This window comes from Adiantum capillus-veneris, chromosome 17 (assembly GCF_014529385.1).
Source record: "Adiantum capillus-veneris isolate H3 chromosome 17, ASM1452938v2, whole genome shotgun sequence".
Taxonomy (NCBI): Eukaryota; Viridiplantae; Streptophyta; class Polypodiopsida; order Polypodiales; family Pteridaceae; genus Adiantum; species Adiantum capillus-veneris.
In genome coordinates, this window is record NC_140947.1 from 89,810,942 (window position 1) to 89,835,952 (window position 25,011).

The window sequence follows — 25,011 nt, forward strand, 5'->3', positions numbered from 1 at the left end:
AACGTGCAAAGTACGGAAATCCAGAAGACCCTGCGCTTGAGCCTTTGTACAAAGCATGCCATAATTCTAAGCTTTACATGTAGCGACCCTGTATGTACGTTTGTAAGATAGTACTTGTACAAAGCATGTCATAATTCTAAGCTTTACATATAGCAACCCTAGTTGTAGGTGTAAGATAGTACTAAGTAAACTTCATTGATTAAGCATGTTGATTAAGCCTATTGGCTTTGTACAAGCACCATATGAAGCCAGATAATGCAGAGCGTTTCACACAGCATACTCAGAAGCCTGTGACAGGAGAACATGCAGAAAAGTGTTAACACAATTGGCTTCTTGCAATTGACATCTTATGTGTAAACAACCATCAGGGTTTATGTACCATGTCTGATAAGCATATAAACAAGTTCTTCCCTGCAATAATATTCCATCCAAAAGCATTGTCCCAACCTCGTCTTATGTTCTCTCTTACTATACACAGACCAGGAAATTAACAACTGACTGTAGATAAACAAAGAGCTATTTATGCAGAAATACATACCCCCTTTATTTGAATTCCCACACGACAAGACTACAAGTTTAGCAGACAAATATATATTTTTGCTCCTAATGCACTACTTAGGGGGTTCCTCAGTATCTCTTGCTTAGTGCCTGGAAGGCAAAAACCCAACACGTGTTTTCAGTCACGATGGCTTTACTCTAATCATGATGCATATGAAATTATTGTCTCCTATCTGTTTAATGGTTCAAAAACTTTGGCAAAGAGGACACTCGCTTTTTAATCATTCTGAACCTCTTTAATTATCCCAAGAGTTGGGGCTGAGGCCCAGCACAAACTTTAAAGCGAATGATAGTACCCAAGTACCCATAGACACAAGCTCTACCATTCCCCAAGGTGAGATATGGTGCGTCTTGGAGGTACCCAGAGTACCCACGATTTCCAGAGCCTCACATTACCATTCTGACTGAATTTACTGTTCGTTACTCACATTTCTGAGCATTCCTTCTGTCTAGCCTAAATGGATAAGAGTCATGTTTTCTGCATCAAAGCTGCATTTGTATCACATGAAATCTTTCACAAGAAGTTCAAAAAAAGCAGGTACAAGGAATCAAGGATCTCTCCCATTGACTTAAAAAGCACAACCACCATGCAGAGTAGCCACGAAGTTTCAATACAGAGAGTTTTGAAGCAAGTTTTAGAGTTTTCGAGTTATTGACTGGCTTAACAGTCATATGCATTGATTAGCACGCATTTACCATCCCAGCTTTAAAAAGCTGCATCCAAATAATCAGACAGCTCTGGAGTCTATGTCGAGGACTAGTGCCTTTCAGTCCCAACACAGCATTTCTCGCTTTCCACATTTATTCCCCGTGTTCAAAAGTTGCCCTGAGTGGGGTGACTATGGATGCCCCATGTTTAAAAGTTTCCCTGAGTGGGTGAGTGTGTAAGATTCAATCTCAAGAGTCAAATGATTGACCTTCATTCCACTTCTTTATAAAGTCGAAGGACTGAACAAGTACAGAAACTCCTAAAGAGCCTAAATCTAGAATTAAAGCCTCTTCACACAGCACTTGGAAGTTGGGATCAGAAGAACTGTTAAATAGCTAACATATTCGGGTTTTTTGACTCTGCAAACTTCAAGATGAGGCTAGTAAAAGCCCGTGCCTCTTGCCATGCTATTACTGAGAGCCACTCTGTCTGAGTGGATGCCTGGGATTTGAGAAGGGACGTCCTTAGTGGAAGTTGAGTGGTCCTGCAGAGTTGTCTTGGCTGCCTGGACATTTTTGGAGACCGCATGACTTCCTTCAGTAAAGCCACACTAGATAGAGGGCTCAGATCAATTGGGCAGATCACACATATGTGAGAGATTCTTATGGGAAAGCTGAGGGCATTTTAGATGTGTTTTCGGAATGACTTTTAGCAAGATTATCGGCTTCACACACAGCACAAAGGGTTGCTTTATATACAAAGCAATGCTCCTGAGGCAGTAATAACCTGACTTGCCCAGATGGATGAAAGCTCTGAATGAACTAGATGGATGAAAGCTCTGAATGAACTATCTTGCAACGTCTTTACAAATGCAGGATCCCTCAGTTGGGTTTGGGAAAAGATCAGCAGAATATCCTATAGTGAAACTCTTGCACACAATGCAACCCTTAAAAGGCAGAGGCACCTTATACCGAGGATCCACTGAATGAGCATGATACTGCATGAATGTAAATATGATCCATCTTATACCTGCAGTGGGCTATGCTTATAAGGATTCTGTAACATAACTGCAGGTACTTCAATCAAAAGGCCACAGAGATGCTAAACGGAAAGTAATGTTTTGGTATCGTTGCTTGGTGCATTTGATGAGACAGCCAGGTATTGAGTTTTGGAAAGGGATAAAGGGAGAAGTAAATTCTGTGCTTACAGTTAAGTCTCGAATGCTGATGTGCCCCCTTCCAGGCCACTCCTTGTAAGGTACGCGTCCTTCTATCACCATTGGAGCCTCACTTGGAAGTCTTGTGTATTGACCAACACGCTCCACTGCAACCATTTTGTTCTCAATCATGCAGCTGAAGAAGACGGATGCTGCTAGGGTGGTATTGAGAGAGAATCCATAGGAGAGTGCAAGAGCTGCCAATGCTGCAAAAATTGGAAACGATTCTCATCAGAAGAGTGAGACAAACAGGCACATAATGACCTCTCACTTTTAAGATATCACAAAAATTGTGGGCACGCACATGGTCTGATAATGCTCTCAGGCAGAACAACAAGAAGAAAGGCCGCCACGCAAAGTACCGTTGCTCCAATAATCTCAAGTCTGAAGCCAAGCCACTCATTTGAAGCATTGAAGTGAAAATCCATTTTGAGATTGGTGTTGACCCGAGATAAATTTGTGCTGAAAAAATCATCCTCCTTTCTAAACCCTCTGATGACCATAAACCCAGCAATTGTCTCTGTAAAATGGTGGATAACAGGAGCCTTTGTTACGGAGTCGAGCCGGGTGATTTCTCTTGATGAGCTGATGTAAAATGACTGTCACACCAGAATGACCCACCTATTACAAGATCATTCTTTCACAACCTGAAGTACATGCAGATTCAAAAAGGGATACTTACTTGGTAATGCAGATACACCCATGCAAGTGGCAAGATCACAAAGATGACTGGCCAAGTCACTACACAGGTCACAATCACAACCCCTATAGTTGCAGAGTAAAGTATCAATGCCAGCATGACAGAAAGAGGCAGCAAGATGTCCATAGTGGCTTGATCTGTCGAAGCCTGTCAATATGGAGAATAGTGCAAGTAAGAAAGTTGTGATACCACTAATTACAAACTCCCTCTCCTGGCAGGTTTCCCAAAGCATACATTGTATATTACTTCCAAAAAACGAACTCATCCAATGCATACCCGTGTTAAAATTCTTCCTGTCGGCGTGGTATCAAAAAAGCTCATGGGTGCTCTGAAGATACTTTTTAGCATGTCAAGATAAAATTTCTGTGTGCTCCTCAAGCTGAAGAGAGCCATAAGAACTGACCGGATGATTACAAACAGCCAATTGCATGCACAAAGCAGTGCATATATGCGTATAAACATACCCGCACTAAAAGAGCTCTCTGAAGTCTCATAAGAAAGCCAGAAATCGCTGCTTATGGCAAAGGTCTGGGAGATGATTTGCACTACCAATACTAGCAAAAGAAAGAAGGGACCAAAAGCTTTTGTCAAGTACAACCAATACACATTCCAGCCCACCCTGCCAGTCTCCCTTTTTTCTTCTTCAACAAGCTTCCCCGGAACTTCGTTTAAAGTCAATGGTGAGAAAGAGTTTGAGATCTTGCGTTTCAAATCCTGTGAGCTTGAAAATGATCCTGATCCTGACCGTGTCAGCATCTTGACACTCTCATCAAAGGCATCACTAAATTGACTGGTGGGGGTGCCCACCCTTAAATCTTCCACCTCCATAGAGTCTTCTTTTGAGTCTGACTCCACACTCCCAATGGCTTTTTTGTGAGCTGCTACTAATGCTCCAAACTCTGCACCAGCCTTTAACAAGTCCATATAGCTTCCTGCTTGTTGTATAACACCATCTTGCAACACCTACCACATCAGAAACGGTTATCATAGAGGGACAAAAAATTCTGTGCAAACAAATACCAAGGGCAGGCCACCCTTGTACATTAGTTCTGGCCTCCCATCACCAGGTGGTTATCAGGTTTCTTTGGTGGACAGAAACAGGCAATTGTACATTTTTATTCCAACCATGGCAGGTGCAATAATTTTTGGGTTACTTTACCAGAATACCCCTATATTTTGTAGAAATTCCCAAAACACCTCTGAAATTTTGAAAATTCCCAAAATACATCAGTATCAATTTTGGATAAATTGCTCCAATTTTCAGATAATGAAGCCCTGTTTTAATTGCCTTATACAGAAATTTTCACTAATTAGCTCACAAACAGTGGCAATGATGTCTACAAACAATAAAGTGTTTCATGTCATGATCTCAAAGTATCATCAAAACCCTGATTTTGTCATCCTCAATTTAGGGAGAACCAATCTTCCTATGAGAAAAAAATGCAAACCTTAATGTCTTCAGGAATGCTTCTGAGATTGACAAGGGGTTTTTGGGAACTTTGCTAAAATTTGAGGGCATTTTGGGAACTTCTTACAAAATTTGTCAAAAATCAAGGGCATTTTGTGAATTTTTCAAATTTGAGGGGTATTTCAAGCATTTCCACACATTCAAGGGACATTTTGGTAATTTTCCCTCAAACCTTTTTGATATCGGGTGTTGTTTGCTTAACTACCTTGAGTGTAAGAATATACTTGAGCAGCCCTGTCACAAATTTGTGACCTGGCATACACTAAGGACGAGGGGTTAGGGTTTTTTTTAAAACCTAACCCTGGGGAACTTGGAGCCAACTTGAAGGTTAGGCCGAGAGGGGGGGGGGGGGGGGGGGGGGGGGGGGGGGGGGGGCAAACACTAAAAATTAAAAGAATTGCCAAGCTGCTGCTGACGTGGCTGTACAGAAAATCCCGAAAATTGCGCTGATTGATATTGTGGCATGTTGGGCCGAAAAACGCCCTCACTGCTGACATGGCCTGTACGGCAGGCTCTGGGCTGATTTAGTGCCATGTAATTGGAGACGAATGCTTTTAGATCAAGCGCTTTTTTCAACCTGATTCTTTCAGGGCTTTGCTTTTGGACATCCCTTGTACAATTTATAAGAACCCTTGGAGCCACTCTCTAGGAGCATCTAGATGCAAAGTCGCAGAGAGTTGGACCCTTGAGAGTTGTAATCAAGAAAGAAATACTGAAAGGGGCGCCAGTCTTTGGGGCCAATGCATCTGGGAACGGAACTTCGCCATTCTATAACTCTCTCTCTCTCTCTCTCTCTCTCTCTCTCTCAACCTGCTGCCACCCCACTCGCGTAACTTGCTGCCACCCCCCCTCGCGTAACCTGCACTCCACTCACGCAAACTGCACCCTCCCTCACGCTGCGCATCCGCTACCCCCGCTTGCTGCTGTAATTCACGAATACAACCCCACTCACGCTGCGCATCCTCCCCCCCCCCCCCGCCTGCTGTCACAAAAATACGGAAGCGTAAACTGACGTTTAATTGCACTTCAAATACTCAAGAGAATTAGAGGGAGCGAGAAAACTTGACACTTCATTGGGGACCAGAAGATGGGCTGGTCCCCCCCCATAAAGAGAATATCTTTATTACTAAGGGAGAATCTTTACAAGCACAGGAATGGGGCATATGCCCGTCCTCTATTCTTTCTTCTGTTCTGTTCTGACTACTGACTGAGAAAGTGTTTCCACTTTCTTTCTGCTTAGGGGATTTCCCATCTTCTGCGAGACTGGTTGGAAGCTCTCGAAAAGAGAGTCTATCTTCCAAAACAGCTCGTCGGAAGCTCTCACAGAGGAGAGTCCATCTTCCGTTATGTATTGCCTTCATGCTCATTCATTCATGCATCGAACACAAAAGAGAAAACAAGCAAAATGCACACGCACATGCTTGCTGTAATTTTCTGCACATAACCTGAAATTCTTACCTGTGCGCACCCCTACGCCGAAACAGAGGTCTTCTTCGCGATGGAATCACGCCAAACTTGATGTAGACTTAGGATAAGGAGAGAGAAGAGAATTTCTATGGCTGATTTGCTGAAAACAGCCCTAATCGAGGTGATTAGGGACTGAAAACAGAGAATTACAGCAGCCGCACTCTGCTAAGAGAGCGTCTACGGCAGCTTCTCGCGATGAAACTTCACCAGAAGGTGTCTATGACTGTGAGATCCCTTGTTCTTGACAATGGAAGCACAAGGCTACCACATATGTCGCAAGGGGCTGCTCTCAAGCTTCAATGGAGGGCTCCACCGCGTAGAGCACGCTCACATTAGGGGGGGTAGGTGCACTGCCAGCCCTGAAAATGGGGGAGGGGGGGCTCCTAAATAGCCATCAGGGAGAGGGGACGCTAGGAAGAGAGAGAGGGTGAGAGTGAGTGAGAGAGAGAGTTAGTTTGCATTGGTAAGTGTGCCACTTGGCACACTTACTTTAAAAACTTAAAAACCATTCAACTTTTGACTTTAAAAACTTCTAGCTCATTAATTAAAAATGTGCAACTAACTAACAACTGCTACCAATGATTCTTTTATGAGAACACCAAAGGTCTGTCGACGCAATGCTGCACCGGCACTGTACCGCCTTTACCTGTTCACACTTGTCCGGCCGCCCGCCCGGGCACGGACCGTTAAATTTAATTTAACGAAACTTACCCTAAGGCTTTATTAGCTTTATTAGCCTTAGGGTCACTATTCTAAGGACCCCATCTCATTCATGTGCTTGTACTGACGCGCGTATTTTTCCTGAGCCTAAAATCTGAGGCTACTGTTTACCCCTTTCTGAAGACCCGATTTCCCAATCACTAGGGCTTCAGGGTAATTTCTGCTAAGGTCCCTCTGAGGTGTTCTAGCCAGCATTTAGGCTCACCTGAGGCCTTAGAACTGCTAGGTCTATTCTGGTGTGCACACAACTAATTAGATAATTCTTTTCTCGTAAATAAATTAATTATTTACAAAGTCTGACTTAGTTACATCCCTCTTGGTTCTAAACAGTTGACCTCAACTGTAGAGCGTCAACATAACTGTGCAAGATGTCAGGGTAGTCCTTGAGATCGGACTCAATCATCCACTTTGCATCTAAAGGAGTGTAATTCTTGAACTTGACTAAATACTTTCGATGTAGACTCCCCGACTTGAGTTGTCTCTCCGAGTGGTGTATTATCTGTTCAGGTTGAAGGATTTCCTCAGTCTCTTCGACTTCTGGAGGATCTTCTTGTATTGGCGCCACTGGAGGAGGTCCAACATAGGGTCGGAGGAGACTGACATGAAAAGTATTATGGATTCGCCAATTATAAGGTAAATCCAATCTGAAAGTCACATCATTGACTTTATCTGTAATTTTGAAAGGGCCGTAAAATCTATGGGAAAGTTTGACAACTTTCCCATTGCCGACCCGCTTTTTCAATCTAGCTTTCTCAAACCGAAGCAGGACATATTGTCCTTTTTCAAGATTGAGATTCCTTCTGTGCTTGTCTGCTTTTCTCTTCTGTTGCTCTTGAGTTCGAAGAATCGCTTGCTTTACTTGTTGATGGGCAATATCAATATTGCGCACAAATTCATCTGCGGCGAAGATGTTTTCTTTGGTCAACATAATAGGAAGTAAGAGTGGCTTCCCGTAAATAATTTCGAAGGGGGCTTTACCAGTTGAGGAATGTATGGTATTATTATACGCAAACTCAACTATTGGTAAGTACTGTTCCCATTCGGATTGTCGTTCCGAAACATAGCACTTGAAAGATCTAAAACAGTAGCATTAGCGATTTCGCTTTGACCATCTGTTTGAGGGTGATAAGCTGATGAAAAATCAAGCTTAGTTCCCAAGTTTTCAAACAATGCCTGCCAAAATAGACTAGTCATGCGGGGATCTCTGTCGCTCACAATAGTCTTTGGCAATCCATGGTGTTTAAAAATCTGAGCTAGAAATATTCTAGCCATGTGATCAGCTTTGATCGTCTTCTTTACTGGAAGGAAATGGGCTTGCTTACTGAATCTGTCTACTATAGTCCAGATTGCATCATTTCCATTCTTGGATCGAGGAAGATCCGTAATAAAATCCATGGCAATACTTTCCCATGGCGTGTTAGGCACAAGGAGCGGCTGAAGTTTGCCATAAACTTTATGTCTGTCATATTTCACTTTTTGGCATACTAAACACTCACGTACATGTTTTTCAATGTCCGCACGGAGTGTTGGCCAAAAGAAATACCTTTCGAGGGCACTAGTGGTGGAAGCAATTCCCCGATGCCCGGCATAAGGAGAATTATGTGCTTCATCCATCACCTTTTGTCGTAAGGGCTGAGCTATGCATATTGCTTGTTGACGATAGAGTGTATTATCCCTGATAGAATAAGGTGGCTTTGAGTGACCAGCTTGAAGATCTGCCCAAATTGTGGCGAAGTCTGGATCTTGAGGATACATCTCGCTGAGAGATTCTAGTTCCTCATGATAAATTGTTGTGAGTGCATTGATCTTTGGACGCCTGGAGAGAGCATCTGCAACTGCATTCTTTGTTCCAGAAGTGTGTAAAATCTGAAAATGAAACATTGAAAGAAAGTTGTCCCATCTCATCTGCTTTTCTGATAACTTTCTCTGTGTGAGAAAGTAGCGAAGACTTTGATGATCTGTCTTGATAATAAAATCAGCTCCTAATAGATAGTGTTTCCAAATGGAAAGAGCATGAATTACTGCCATTAGCTCTTTTTCGTATATGGAGGCATGCAACTCTGCATCTTTAAGGCGCCGACTTTCATAGGCTATCGCGTGACCCTCTTGGTTCAGAACTGCTCCTACACAATCTCCAGATGCATCGCAGTATACCTCGAAAGGTTTGCGAAGATCAGGGACGGTGAGAACAGGTCCGTGACTGAGTAGATACTTAAGCTTTTCGAAAGCTTGTTTTTGTCCAAACCCCCAATGGAATGGAATCCGCTTCTTTGTCAGGTCATGGAGGGGACCTGCTATCGCGGCAAAAGCTCGAATGAAACGCCGATAATAAGAACAGAGGCCAAGGAAACTTCGTACATCATGTACTGTAGTTGGCGTAGGCCATTCTACAATTGCTTGAATCTTATCAGGGTCCATTCTCACCTGGTTGTGAGATACTATATGGCCCAAATAGTGGATTTCTTTTAGAAAGAACTCACTCTTCTTAGCATTCACAAATAATTTGTGTTTGCGTAATTCTTCAAACACTAAGGCGAGATGCTTATAGTGTTCGTCTTCCGTCTCTGAGAAGATTAAGACGTCATCAAAGAAAACGCCTGTAAAGCTTCTGTATGAGTGGAAGATTCTATCCATCATTCTGTTGAATGTAGCTGGTGCATTAGTGAGCCCAAAAGGCATCACTAGAAATTCATACAACCCGAAGGTTGTTCTAAATGAAGTCTTATGCACATCCTGAGGAGCTATGCGGATTTGATGATAACCGCTCTTCAAGTCTATACGACTAAAGACTCTGGCTCCTTGTAACTTATCAAGAATGCCGTCAATCCGAGGGATTGGAAATCGATTCTTGATTGTGATCTTGTTTAGAGATCTATAGTCTATGCACATGCGGAATGTGCCATCCCTTTTTCTGTACTAGCAAGACAGGTGAACAATATGGAGAAGTACTAGGCCTTATTAAGCCCTTCTCCAAAAGTTCGTTAACCTGCTTGAGAATTTCCTCTTGCTGCATTAGACTAACTCGATAAGGGGGCTGATTTGGAGGAGAACTTCCTGGGATCAAATCAATGGTATGATCCTCAGGTCGCGAAGGTGGGAGTTCATTTGGAAGTTCATCTGCAAAACATTCTTTATATCTTTCTATTAACTTAAGTCTTTTTTGCTCTAAAGAGGAAGAAAGTTGTGAAACAGACACATCTCTCTCTCTTGCAAAAATCAAGTACGCTGAAACACACTTTTTCATTTCTTTCTTGATGGCAATGTGGTTGGCGATAGGAATACGCCAATCACCTGCATCTGCAAGTACAAGATACTCCTTTCCTTTATGAGCAAAAGATAAGGTTTTCTGAACATAGTCAGGAATGGGATGCATCTTGTAGTGCCAAGGCATTCCCAAGATAACATCGCATCCTTCAAGTGAAGCTAGTAAGAAAGACTCTTGATCCTTGTAGTCGTCGACCTTTAGATTCAACTTCCCTATGATTGGAGTAGAGTTTGAGTTCTGCCCTTTGAAAGCAGATTGCGCTTGAATAGAGACTCCGAAACGATTGGGCTGCAAGTTCAGGTCGTCAGCTAGCTTGGTAGAGATGAAGTTGTCTGTGCTACCAGGGTCAAACAAAATAAGAGCCCGCTGGTTGTTGATACTACCCCATGCTTTGAGAAGAGCTCTTTCTTTTCCATCCTTGGTTGTATTTCCCTGTACATCTGGGACTGCATTGGAGGAGGGTGGTTGTGGAGGTTTGGTAGGACAGTCACCCTTCATATGACCAACTTGTCCGCACTTGAAGCATCTTCCTTCACTAATGTATGTTCGCAACTCAGCACGAGAGAGATATCTCCCTTTCTTGGGCTGATTTGGCTTTGCTTTTGCTTCGGAGGCGGTTCTTTTCTTCTTTTGAGAAGAAGTAGAAGAGGTAGGCTGCTCATGGAGAGCCTTCTGCTTAGCATGGTAAGTGCTTTGCTCCATCTTCCTGGGAGTACCCTTGTCATGTATTCCATCAGCTATGCAGGCTGATTCCATAAGTATCTGCAAGTTACCTCGAGGGTAAAGCTTCATAGCCTTTTGCAAGGCTTCATGCAAACCTGCTTCAAACTTGCGCATCTTCTCCGAATCGTCAATCTTCTTGAATGGAGTGACTTTCAAGAGAACGTCCCAAAACCTATCCACATAGCGTGGAACGGTTTCGTTCTCTGACTGTGAAAGTCGATCCCATTCTTTCTTTACCTCTTCCTCATAGTCTGGAGGAAGGAACTGTGCGTAGAACTCCTTCTTGAAAGTGGTCCAATCTTGGGGTTTGCGATCTTCCAAGATAAGGGTTAACCACCAATTGCTGGCGGTGCCTTTCAGGTACAAACTAACATGGCGAAGCTTGGATCTTTCTTTGAAATTCCCTTCAGCAAATGCAACTTCAAATTGGCGGATGAAAGCCAAAGCTTTGTCATTATCACGCCGTCCATTGTAGGTGTCGAATTTCACATCTTTATCTCCCGACTTGAATGTTTTCTGCCTGTGGTGCTTCTTCTTATGGTGCTCCTTCTTTCGATGCTTAGACTCCTTGGGGACAGGAGTCCTTTCCCTTGAATGTACTTCTTGCTGCGACGGATCGTCGAGAAACATGTCTTCCGGAGAAACTATGTCTTCCAGATCCTTCATGAAAGAGAACTGAGGGAAATCAGGGGGATCCTGCTCTTGAACTTTTGGATTAAACCGCACATGACGTTCTGGAGATTTCTTCTGCCTCTTGTGCATGCGGGAAGTTCCAATCAAAGGATCTTTTTTTTGGTTGTGGCGCCTTTGGGTTCTGCGGAATTTCTCCCGACCCCATCGGCATTTTCTCCTTCCCTTTTTCAAGAGTGTGGAGAATCTTTTGGACTTCTGGATGGGAGAGAGCTTTCTGCAACTCTTCCACCTGCTGTTGAAGGAGAGATAACTCTATCTCGCATCCTCCCATTTCTGCAGTCTGCCAAGAGTCGTCAATCCCTTCAGGAAGAGAGAGAGGACCTTGCTCTGATACCACTGTCACAAAAATACGGAAGCGTAAACTGACGTTTAATTGCACTTCAAATACTCAAGAGAATTAGAGGGAGCGAGAAAACTTGACACTTCATTGGGGACCAGAAGATGGGCTGGTCCCCCCCCATAAAGAGAATATCTTTATTACTAAGGGAGAATCTTTACAAGCACAGGAACGGGGCATACGCCCGTCCTCTATTCTTTCTTCTGTTCTGTTCTGACTACTGACTGAGAAAGTGTTTCCACTTTCTTTCTGCTTCGGGGATTTCCCATCTTCTACGAGACTGGTTGGAAGCTCTCGAAAAGAGAGTCTATCTTCCAAAACAGCTCGTCGGAAGCTCTCACAGAGGAGAGTCCATCTTCCGTTATGTATTGCCTTCATTCTCATTCATTCATGCATCGAACACAAAAGAGAAAACAAGCAAAATGCACACGCACATGCTTGCTGTAATTTTCTGCACATAACCTGAAATTCTTACCTGTGCGCACCCCTACGCCGAAACAGAGGTCTTCTTCGCGATGGAATCGCGCCAAACTTGATGTAGACTTAGGATAAGGAGAGAGAAGAGAATTTCTATGGCTGATTTGCTGAAAACAGCCCTAATCGAGGTGATTAGGGGCTGAAAACAGAGAATTACAGCAGCCGCACTCTGCTAAGAGAGCGTCTACGGCAGCTTCTCGCGATGAAACTTCACCAGAAGGTGTCTATGACTGTGAGATCCTTTGTTCTTGACAATGGGAGCACAAGGCTACCACATATGTCGCAAGGGGCTGCTCTCAAGCTTCAATGGAGGGCTCCACCGCGTAGAGCACGCTCACATTAGGGGGGGTAGGTGCACTGCCAGCCCTGAAAATGGGGGAGGGGGGGCTCCTAAATAGCCATCAGGGAGAGGGGACGCTAGGAAGAGAGAGAGGGTGAGAGTGAGTGAGAAAGAGAGTTAGTTTGCATTGGTAAGTGTGCCACTTGGCACACTTACTTTAAAAACTTAAAAACCATTCAACTTTTGACTTTAAAAACTTCTAGCTCATTAATTAAAAATGTGCAACTAACTAACAACTGCTACCAATGATTCTTTTATGAGAACACCAAAGGTCTGTCGGCGCAATGCCGCACCGGCACTGTACCGCCTTTACCTGTTCACACTTGTCCGGCCACCCGCCCGGGCATGGACCGTTAAATTTAATTTAACGAAACTTACCCTAAGGCTTTATTAGCTTTATTAGCCTTAGGGTCACTGTTCTAAGGACCCCATCTCATATGTGCTTGTACTGACGCGCGTATTTTTCCTGAGCCTAAAATCTGAGGCTACTGTTTACCCCTTTCTGAAGACCCGATTTCCCAATCACTAGGGCTTCAGGGTAATTTCTGCTAAGGTCCCTCTGAGGTGTTCTAGCCAGCATTTAGGCTCACCTGAGGCCTTAGAACTGCTAGGTCTATTCTGGTGTGCACACAACTAATTAGATAATTCTTTTCTCGTAAATAAATTAATTATTTACAAAGTCTGACTTAGTTACACCTGCTGCTGTGACAGCGCACCCGCAGGTACATACATCAAACCCCCCCCCCGCCTCAACCCGCAGGTACATACACCCGGCAAAATTCAAAAAATTGCAAGAGGAATTTCCACCAGAATTTCCACAGTCTCAGCTTTTCCGAACTTTTGAAATTTCAAAATCCTGCAATTTTCAGACCTGCAGGGATTTTACAAGAAATTTGGGAACTGCAGAACTCACAGAAATTGCACATTGACACGTACAGAAAGCAAATATATGCCATGTAGGCTGAATGTGGAAACACATGTATGCATAATGCGGTGCGTATAGGTCGCTCTCTCCTCTCTCTTAGAAAGTGAAACAAATAAGGCAAGAAGAATGGCGGCGCACTACATGGTCACAAGCAAGAGGATGACTGCCATTGAAAAGGAGTTGAAAGAATGCAAAGCCCACATGGATGAGTGGAAGAAAGAGAAGAATTTAATTCTTGAATGGAAAAAGAGGGAGGAACAGGCGAGGGAACTAGAACGCAAGGAGTTCCGGGATGAAATTCAAGCTCTAGAAGGTAGCATCTCAGCCCTTAGGAAGGAACTCGACGAAACCAAAGAGGGAGGACGCCTTGAAGATGGAGAAATTCAGCCATCAATGATCGATGATCTGAATAGTATACGAGCACAAGTCAAAGAAATAAAGGAGGAAGGAGAAAAGAAGACCTCATGGGTGGAGGTTCTCTCCAAAACGCAAAAGAAGATGGATGAGGCTGAAAAATGGATTGAAGTTGTCAAGAAGGGAAAGGGCAAGGAAATCCCGACTACACCCGACATCATCAACAAGACACTTGAAGAGGAACAACGAAGAAGGGTACGCGCTCTACACGTGAGAGTGACCGGCCTAAAAGATTCAGATAAGGTGGACCAAGAGGTGAAGAGCCTCATGTCCATGATGGGGGTGGAGAAGCCCTCGCACACACAAGCTTGGAGAGTGGGCAAGAAGAGTGAAGGTAATGGGGAGAGTTCAAAAGAGCGGGCTCTCATTTTGCCCTTTCCCTCCATGGAAGAAAAGAAAGACTTCTTAAAGAAGAGGCCAACCCTCAAGAAAACAGGTATCTTTTTAGGAGATGATCTTACGCTCTCACAGCTTGCACATATGAGAGAGGTCATGCCAGAGATTATAGCAGCAAGGGAGAAGGGAAAGTTAGCTTTTAACGCAAATGGACGAGTAGTGATTACAGAGCACCGCTCTACATGACGGTGCAAGACCTATGGGACCACTCTCAGGATGGCGGTTTGGAACTGTAATTGTTCGTATAGACTTGATGTGGGGGCCTTTGAGGACAGCTTCAGAGACAGAGACATTGTTTTCTACTCAGAGACTCATCAGGCTCCAGGACAATTGATGCCGCACATATCAGGATACACATGGGAGACAGCTTGCCGGACATGCACCAGATCTGCGCATGGGACTAGAGGATCAGGAGGTGTAGCAGTTCTTTTCAGAGAGGAGCTCCAACCACTACTGCACATAGTTCGGAGAGATGATCAGGCCAGATACTTGTGGGTGAGGCTGAGGGCAAAGACTGGACATTTCTTGTACATCGCCATATGCTACTTTCCTCCCAGCACTTCAGTATATGCTTCACCCAGAGGACAGTCTCCTTACTCTGTACTTGATGATGATATCTGGGAGTTCTCCAGAGATGGAGACATCATACTCTTGGGGGATTTCAATGCCCGTACAGGCAACTCACAGACGGTCTTCTATGACACCTCAGAGGAGATGCTTAGAGAGTTAGGAGATGGGACTTGAGAGATGCTCACATGACAGAGAGCATACAGAGTATGGGAGATACCTGAGGGAGATGACGACTACTCACAGTTTAGCCATACTGAATGGCTTACCGACCTTCCCATTGTCTACAGGTTTTACTTGTTTTCCACATAGACATGGGTCCAGCACTGTAGACTATGTTCTGACACATCCGAGCTTTATCTCACATTCAGGATTTCACACTGGGGCCGAGGCCTGTAGGGATAGCAGTAGATCATGCACTTTTGACATTATCAGTCTCCTTTGAGTACAGTACATCTCAGGCCTCACGGGGTGGTAGACATCCACGCTATACTTTTACACCAGAGACTGACTCAGTCTATGCAGAGGAGATACGTAGGCTTTTATGCACATCAGAGCCAATATACACAGTGGAGGAGATCACATCTATGCTGACAGTGACATTACATGGGGCAGCGACAGAGGCATACCCACACACTCAGCCTGGTCAGAGACGTCATTTTGGGCACATGCCTCAGAACAGCTGGTATGATGAGGAGTGTCGACAGAGTAGAGCTCAGATACAGCGGGAGCTTACATTGGGAGTGATCACCTATAGACAGTCTCGTATTGCTACACGACAACTAGTGCGACGGAAGAAGCGAGCTTTCTTGGTCCAGATGGAGCAAGATTTATATCAGCTCTTCCCTAGTAGAGATTCAGGAGAGGCTTGGCGTCTATTCCATGAGCAATCTCCCCCACCAGTGATTACTTCTACAGAGATATGGGGGCAATATGCAACATCTTTATACACTGTACCTGGACAACCACCACTACCAGATCCACCACAGCCATGTCCGGCTACGAGCACCTTCTTTACCACTGAGATGGTAAAGGAGGCCATTGACAGGATGAAGACCAGACGGGCACAGGATCATGAGGGTTTGGTAGCAGAGCACATTATACATGCTGGGGATTTGCTGGCAGAGATGCTTGCACGGTTATTCAACCGTGTCATGTGTGAGGGCTTCCCTGAGTCTTGGAGATTATCTACTATTGTACCTATCTTCAAGACAGGAGACCCCACAGTATCGGGGAATTACCGTACTATCATGGTAGGACACACATTGGCACGGTTATATGCATCCATCCTTGAGCATAGATTGAGCAGTTGGGCAGAGATTATGGACATGCGGGCACCTGGGCAGGCTGGTTTCAGGAGGGGTTTCTCCACACTAGATCATGTCTTTACACTCAGAGCTATCATTGAGGAGGGTCGAGCACATGGTAGACGGATATACTGCAGCTTTGTGGATTTCCGCAAAGCTTTTGACACAGCACCGAGGGCCAGATTGATGCGCCGGCTTATAGAATTGGGGGTACCCACAGAGCTGATATGGGGGATTATGGCATTGTATCGTTCAGTGATGGGTCATGTACGCACATCAGAGGGGATATCTGACACAGTTCACTCCACTATCGAAGTGAAACAGGGATGCCCACTGTCCTCTACTTTATTTGGTATGTATGTTGATGAGGTCTTTGATTATATTGACAGAGGAGGAGATAGAGGTGCTCAGCTTGCGGGGACATGGATCCCTCTTGTATTATATGCTGACGATATTGTGTTGATATCAGACTCACCAGAGGGTATGCAGAGACATTTGGACGCATTGCATAGTTTTGCAGAGGATAGTGGATTGTCTGTCAACCTTGGTAAAACCAAGGTCATGGTATTTAATACCACGCAACAGTGGGTTAGGAGATCAGCACCTACTTTCACATATGGGCAGGACAATATGGAGTACACTGATGCATACACATATCTTGGGGTGGTCTTTAGTGGACCGAGGCACACTGAAAGTGGCAGCAGACACTAGATTGACTCGTGCCTATGCAGCCCTAGGCGGTTTAGAGAGGATTTGTTCGCAAGTTCAGTTCCAGGAACCCCGAACAAAGCTCTGGCTTTTCGACACTTTGGTCGCTTCAGTTATGCACTACGGGGTTCAGGTTTGGGGACCGTCTGTTGACAATGCTGGATGGAGTAACATGGAGAGACCCTTGATATCTATGATTTCTAGGCTGATTAGAGCCAAGGCCTCAGTCCCACATGACATCATACGAGAGGAGCTGGCTGCCCCACCTATGGAGGTTGAGGCTCTCACCATATCAGTATCATTTGTACACAGCTTATGGGACACCACCGGGGACAGGTATGCCAGGCTTGCTCTTGAGTCATCTAGACACCTGGCATTACAGGGAGATACATCATGTTGGTATGCACAGATGAGCTCATGGTTTCAGAGGCATGGTTTCAGCATGGACAGGCTGCCCCCTTTCCAGTTTTCTCTTGATGCACCATCTTTGGCTCTTACACGGATGGAGACTACTAGACTCATTCGGCAGGATCTTATCCAACTTGATAACAAGAGGACATGGATAGAGCCATCACGGGAGTTGGGTACGAAGAGGGTTTTCTATAGAGAGCATCTTCTCCAACTCACGACAGACGGATTTGTCACACGGCCCAGTTACATGGACACACATCTATCTCACGGGTTACGATTGCTATAGGCCAGATTCGCACATCTTCACACCAGCTTGGGATTGAGGCAGGTAGATTCAAAGGCATACCAACAGACAGTAGGATATGTCAGTTATGCCATGCAGAGCCAAAGACAGAGTTTCACTACATATGTCGCTGCAGAGTCTACTATAAGATACAGGAACGCTTTCATTGTTTATTCAGAGATGGTTTTGACTCGTTAGATAGAGTCATGAGATATCAGGATCAAAGATGTCTTGGATTATTCCTACTTGAGATACAGAGACATAGAGACGCTCTATTGAGTGGGCAAAGACATAGACAGTCTCAGAGACGCATCTCAGATTTCTTCAGCCTGAGTACCACAGAGGCAGAGGGGACACCACCATCACAGAGCTCGGTTCCCACCCATACACACACCAGCGGTACTCTCATCGATCGAGCTATAGAGTTAGGGAGATCGAGACGACCGCGACTGAGGAGGGGAGCCACGCAGCACCGGCGGAGATTGTGGCAGAGGATCCACAGGATTCTAGCACGACACCCAGAGTGTCGATCAGGATAGGCTTCATGCTACTGCTATATTGTATCATGGTGACACTTATCCCCACTTTGTACTTTAATGGCATGATACCATTGATCAGCCTACCAGCGACCCATAGGAGTCGGTAGCACTCCTATCAATTTCTTTGTTTGTGTTTTTCTTTGTTTGTACCCAGACTTGGTACTAGACTCATCATTGTAATCAGTAGGTCTCATAGGTCATTTTGGCCTTTTGTAGACGTTAATATATCATTTCATTTCATTTCTCTCTCTCTCTCTCTCTCTCTCTCTCTCTCTCTCTCTCTCTCTCTCTCTCTCTCTCTAAACCCACCGAACCCCCCCCCCCCACCCTTCTCGTCTCAATCCCGAATCAAACTCAGATTTATTTCCTTTCTCCTTAATGTTTTAGTGTTCTAGTGTTACTTCTTTGTAACTTTGTAATTTCCGTACTCATAAATGATATCAAATTCAACAATTGTAACTTTTTGGTCTCATAGGTCATTTCAGCCTTTAGAAGATTTCAACCTTTAGAGATGCAGGCTCTAATGCGGGCAGAAGTGAATGTAATGGAATGTATTATGCAGAAAAAGTTGGATGAGGCAATTGCAAGCTTTGAATCTTGGAAAACCAATGTGGAAAAGTGCATGAAGGAAAAGATGCAGTAATGGTTTTGGAAAAACGCACAACATGACGGTGAGAGACATATGGGACCACACTCCGGATGGCGGCATGGAATTGTAATGGATCATATAGGCTGGATGTGGGTGCCTTTGAGGATAGCTTCAGAGATAGAGACATTGTATTTTACTCAGAGACACGTCAGAAATCTGGACAGTTGATGCCAAGTGTGACTGGTTATTTATGGGAGACAGCTTGTCGGCCAGACGCTAGATCCCAACATGGGAGTCGAGGTTCAGGAGAGGTAGCAGTCTTATTCAAGGAGGGGTTGCAGCCGCTATTACAGATTGTCCGGAGAGATGACCAGGCGAGATACATGTGGGTGTTCTTATACATTGCTATATGTTACTTTCCCCCTAGCACATCAGTCTATACCTCACCTAGAGGGCAATCCCCTTTCTCTATACTTGATGGCATATGGGAGTTCTCTAGAGATGGAGATATCATTCTCTTGGGAGACTTTAATGCCAGGACGGCCAACTCCCAAACGGTATTTTATGATACCTCGGAGGAGATGCTTAGAGAGATGGATATGTCGGAGATGGGGCTTGACAGACACTCACAGGATAGAGAGCACACAAAGTATGGGAGATATCTCATGGAGATGACGACTACGCATGGTCTGGCCATACTTAATGGTCTACAGATTTTTCCTTCGTCTAGGGGATTCACATGCTTTCCACACAAACATGGGACCAGTACAGTGGACTATGTCATGACTTCACCGAGCTTCATCTCTAATATTTAGGATCTCAGTGTGGGTCCTAGGCCTGTTGGAGTAGCAGTGGACCATGCTCTCCTGACTTTTTCAGTCTCTTTCCAGTGTAGTGCCTCTCAGACACCACCACGGAGGATTGCACACACGGGGTATACTTTTACACCAGAGACGGATTCAGTTTATGTGGAAGAGATTTACAGACGGATGTGGCCGAGCCTGTATATACAGTGGAGGAGATCACCACTTTATTGACGGGGATCTTGCATGGGGCAGCAGCAGAGGCATATCCACACACTCAACCAGATCAGAGAAGGCGCTCTGGGAACATGCCTCAGAATAGTTGGTATGATGAGGAGTGCAAAGAGATGAGAGTTCAAATTCAGAGTGAGCTTATACTTGGAGTCATTACATATAGACAGTCTCGGATTGCCCTTCGGCGTTAAGTGCGACGGAAGAAGCGGGCCTTTTTAGCCCAGATGGAACGTGATTTGTATCAGCTCTTTTTGAGTCGAGATTCAGGTGAGGCCTGGCGTCTCTTCCATGAGCACTCACCTCCTCCAGTGATTACCTCTCCCGAGATCTGGGATCAGTATGCAGCATCATTATATACAGTACCTGGGCAACCACCATTACCAGACCCTCTAGAGCCATGTCCAACCACTAGTACCTTCTTTACCACTGAGATGGTAAAGAACGCCATTGACAAGATGAGGACTAGGAGAGCATATGATCATGATGGTTTGGTCGCAGAGCACTTGATACATGCTAGAGATTTGCTGTCAGAGGTTCTTGCGCGGTTGTTTAAACGTGTCATGTGTGAGGGACTACCCGAGTCCTGGAGATTATCTACTACTGTACCTCTCTTCAAGGCAATGGACCCCACGGTGCAAGGGAACTACCGTACTATTATGATAGGGCACACATTGGCACGGTTGTATGCATCCATTCTTGAACAACAACTGAGTACATGGGCAGAAAATGAGGGCATAAGAGCAGCGGTTTCTCCACTTTGGACCATATTCTTACACTCAGAGCTATTATTGAGGAGGGTCGGGCACATGGGAGACGGATGTATTGTTGCTTTGTGAACTTCCACAAAGTATTTGACACATTGCCGAGGGCCAGATTGATGCACAGGCTACTAAAGTTGGGAGTACCCACAGAGATCATATGGGGGATCATGGCTTTAAACGGCTCAGTGACTGGCCAGGTACGCACTCTTGAGGGGATTTCTGACATTGTTCATTCCACTATTGGAGTGAAACAGGGGTGTCCTTTGTCCCCTACACTTTTTGGTATGCATGTAGATGAGGTCTCTGACTACATTGACAGAGAGGGTGACAGAGGCGCTCAGATAGCAGGGACATGGATCCCTTTATTATTATATGTTGATGATATTGTATTGATATCTGAGTCGCCACAGGGCATCACACAGACAGTTGGATGCATTGCACAACTTTGCAGAGGATAGTGCACAATTTATGATATCCCGGATGATTAGAGCCAAGGCCTCCGTACCACATGCGATTATTCGAGCGGAGGTAGCCGCCCCTCCTATAGAGATTGAGGCTCTTACCAGATCAGTGTCCTTTATGCACAGTCTATGGGATACACATAGAGGCAGATATACTAGATTGGCTCTTGAGTCCTCTAGACAGTTAGCGATGCAGGGAGACGCATCATGTTGGTATGCGCAGATGACCTCATGATTTCAGAGGCATGGTCTCCGCATGGATAGATTGCCTCCTTTTCAGTATTCCCTAGATGCACCCTCCCTGCGAGTCACACAGACGGAGATCACTACTCATTCGTCAGGATCTTATACAGTTGGACACCAGGAGGACATGGGTAGAGCCGATGCAGGAGTTGGGCACGAAGATGGCTTTCTACAAAGAGCACCTTCTCCAACTTTCGGGAGATGGGTTTGTGACTCGTCCGAGCTACATGGACACTCATTTGTCTCATGGTCTACGATGTGCTATTGGTCAAATTCGCACATCCTCACACCAGCTGGAGATTGAGACGGGTAGATTCAGAGGGATACCACCGGAGTCTAGGATATGTCAACTTTGCGGTAGAGAGCCAAAGACAGAGCTACACTACATATGCCACTGCACTGTGTATTATGAGATACGAGGGCGCTTCCATTGCTTATTCAGGGAAGGTTTTGGACCCCTAGATAGAGTCATGAGGTATCAGGATCAAAGATGCCTTGGCTTATATCTACTTGAGCTACACCGACATAGAGGTAGTTTGTTGAGGAGACATGGAGTACGACAGTCGCAGAGACAGATCACAGACTTCTTTGGATCGAGGGAGCCAAGAGACCAACCACCAGCACAAGGTTGTACCCGCATTCATACCAGAGGCACCCTCATTGACAGGGCGTCCGAGACAAGGACACGAAACTTCTTCAATATAGAGAGCAAAAAACATCTAAGAGGTTATGTGGGTTCTTGGTTCTTCTTACTAGATCCTTTCTTCCCTTGTGTTTGCAAAGGCGAAGCACATACAGAGCTCTGATACCAATGTCGAGTTCAACAGAACGGTTTAAGAACTTTAACTCAAATCTAGTACTTCGCACAAATATAAAATTACTTTACTTCACTCGAGAGAAACTAAACTGAACACAATGAAAGAGAGAGGCACAGAGAGAGAGAGAGAGAGAGAGAGAGAGAGAGAGAGAGAGATGAAATGAAATGAAATGTTATATTAACGTCTTCGAAAGGCCAAAATGACCTATGAGACCAAAAACTTACAATTGGTGAATCTGATATCATGCCTAAGTACAGAAATTACAAAGTTACAAAAAACTAACACTAGAACACTAGAACACTAAAACACTAAGGAGAAAGGAAATAAATCTGAGGTTGATTCGAGATTGAGATGAGATACGGGGGGGGTGTTGGTGGGTTCAGATGAAATCTCTCATCGGTCGCTGTTGGATCTCATCCACCTCTTCCATGGTCAGTACTCTAGTTGGGCGTCTTGCACGTCGAGCTAGAGTGATGTATCTTCTATTGCAGCCTTCATTGGTGGTGGGAGACCCCCCGAGGTTGTGGGCATCAACGCACCTCTAGTATGGGTGGGCTCTGAGATCTGCTGTAATGACTACTCTGGCTCTCCCCTGGCTGGTGTAAAGAAATTTGTGATTCGTCTCTGAGACTGGCTTTCCCCTGATGTCCTCAGCAAGCTCTCCCTAAGTCTGCGCAGCTCTAGCAGGAACAATCCGAGACATCTCTGATCCTTGTATCTCATGACTAGCAAAAGGTCCGAAACCTTCTCTAAACAAGAAGTGGAAGCGGCCGCGTATCTCATAGTACGTCGGGCAATGACGTGTAGTGCAGCTCTGTCTCTGGCTCTAAGTTACATAGGTGACATATCCTGGCCTCTGCTGGCACCCCCCGAAATCGGCAAGTCTCGATCTGGGGCTGATGTGAGGATGTGCGTATCTGCCCGATAGCGCATCTTATCCCATGAGATAAGTGTGTATCCATGTATGCAAGCCAAAAAGCCGTCCTCCGTGAGTTGGAGAAGATGCTCTCTATAGAAGGCCATCTTCGTCCCCAACTCCTGTGTCGGTTGCATCCATGTGCTCCTAGTATCTAGCCGAATCAAATCTTGGAATATGAGTCTGGTGATCTCTTGCCGTGTGAGAGACAAGAAGGGTGCATCCAGGGAGTATTGAAACGGAGGCAATCTATCCATGTTGAAACCATGCGACTGAAACCATGCTGCCATATGTCCATACCAACATGTTGCATCGCCTCGTAGAGCTAGTTGTCGAGATGACTCCAAGGCAAGCCGAGTGTATCTGTCCCTATCAGATCCCATAGACCGTGCGTTGTCCCTGGGGAGATCCCATAGACCATGCATAAAGGATACTAATCTAGTCAATGCCTCCACCACGAGGGGAGGGGCCGCTAGCTCGGCTTGGAGAGAGAGAGAGAGAGAGAGAGATGTTGTGAACTGATCTGATGCAAAAAGCTAGGCTGAATCTCATGTTATGGGTAGTATGATGGAAAACTCTTGAGATGGTAGGTTGCCCTCTGCGAGGGCATTCGGTTCTGATGGCGATAGGGAGAGCCCCAAGCTCTCATATATAGGGAAAAAGATCTAGGTCAAGCAATAACCAAAGAAGCTCCACGACCTCATAAAAAGAAGGGGGGTCATTTCAATTAAATGGCATTAGTGACTATTCACATGCCTATGTGCTTAAGTGGCCATATCCTACAAGTGAGGGTATGCAACTATTGACCTGCCTGATCATGCATGTCCTTCTAGAGGCTCACAAAGTTGTCAGGCTCGATCCTAAGCTATAGTAACTAAAGCTGATGCTCACCTGTAGTAGTAGCTTGTCCATGTGGCTCAAGTGCAGTGCGCACGTGACATTCCATGAGCTTTTGAATGCTCTTGGGCTTCCTTTCAAACATTATCACCGTATCTCTTTAGGTAATCCGCAACAATACCGTTCCATCTACTCCCGAAAAGAGATCTTCCAAACAGAAGCAAAAGCAATTGGCAAAACCCCAAAAACGTCGACTATAGGTAGCCAAAGTGTCATCTTCAAATTGTTCCATGCTGTGATCACATCCTGCTCATAGTGGTGTGTCAACCATACTAAAAAAACTATTTTCTTGTTCTTTTTTCGCTTCTTCCGTCCAGTGCCACATGAAAACGTGTTTTGTCCCTTCGAAATGAAACCAAACACGAAACAGTCTCCAAACATTTCGAAACAAACTTGAAACAGGGTGATGAAATGTACTTCTCAAGTTTCTTTTTAAAAAGGTCTAAATTTTTTGAATACAAAATTAGCCATGTAGTATATGATGTGCAACATATTTTACCATTTGTATGCTCATGTATCCACCTACTAGACTCCTAAATATTAGGTTTCCTATAGCCTCTAGAAACATGTGTGTTTCGTATTGCATTTCGTCTTGGCATTTTCAAAACAAAATGCCTCGAAACAACAAAACACACGAAATATTTTTTGTTACACTGTTTTTTTGTCTGTTTTCTTCCTCATTGGAACTAGAGGAAGAATTGCTGGAACAAGATGAAGAACTTGAGTCGTTCCTCAAAGGGAACACACTTCTGTGATCCACTTGCCTCTTCGAAAGTAGATATCCCGGGCCAGAGAGCCAGCACAATCCTTTCACATGCTGCCCTTCCAAGAGTGCTTTCAATCACTCGCCAACTTTCAATTTAAGAGATTCATCAAACTCTTCCTGCAAGTACAGCTTCTGCTTTTTTGCACCCCGCTTTGACGTGGTCTTCATTGCTTACTTGGTCGGAGTGTAGATGGCCTTCTGCCATCTGTCGTAAACCTCAGCAATGGGATGACTCTCCGGCCACTCTCGAGCGCTTAAACATGTCCTTTTAAGATAACATGCCACATCATCACAATTGTGATGCAATAAACACCCTTAGCCATATGATCGGCTTCGATTGCCTTCTTCATTGGTATAGTG

General features: G+C 44.9%; 1 protein-coding gene across 2 annotated transcripts in view; it reads right to left on the minus strand.

Annotated features, from left to right (window-relative positions):
• Window positions 1-25,011, minus strand: part of LOC147437681 (ABC transporter C family member 14-like) — a 31,172-nt gene that overhangs the window by 2,116 nt on the left and 4,045 nt on the right. The window contains exons 4-7 of one of the 2 annotated variants that reach the window (XM_086487178.1): window positions 3,400-4,086; window positions 3,106-3,270; window positions 2,728-3,022; window positions 2,415-2,629 (exon numbers count right to left, since the gene is read on the minus strand). In XM_086487178.1, the coding sequence (XP_086343304.1) occupies window positions 2,415-2,629; window positions 2,728-3,022; window positions 3,106-3,270; window positions 3,400-4,086 (1,362 nt within the window). The remainder of the gene's footprint in view (window positions 1-2,414; window positions 2,630-2,727; window positions 3,023-3,105; window positions 3,271-3,399; window positions 4,087-25,011) is intronic. The other variant, XM_086487179.1, reaches the window with a different exon arrangement.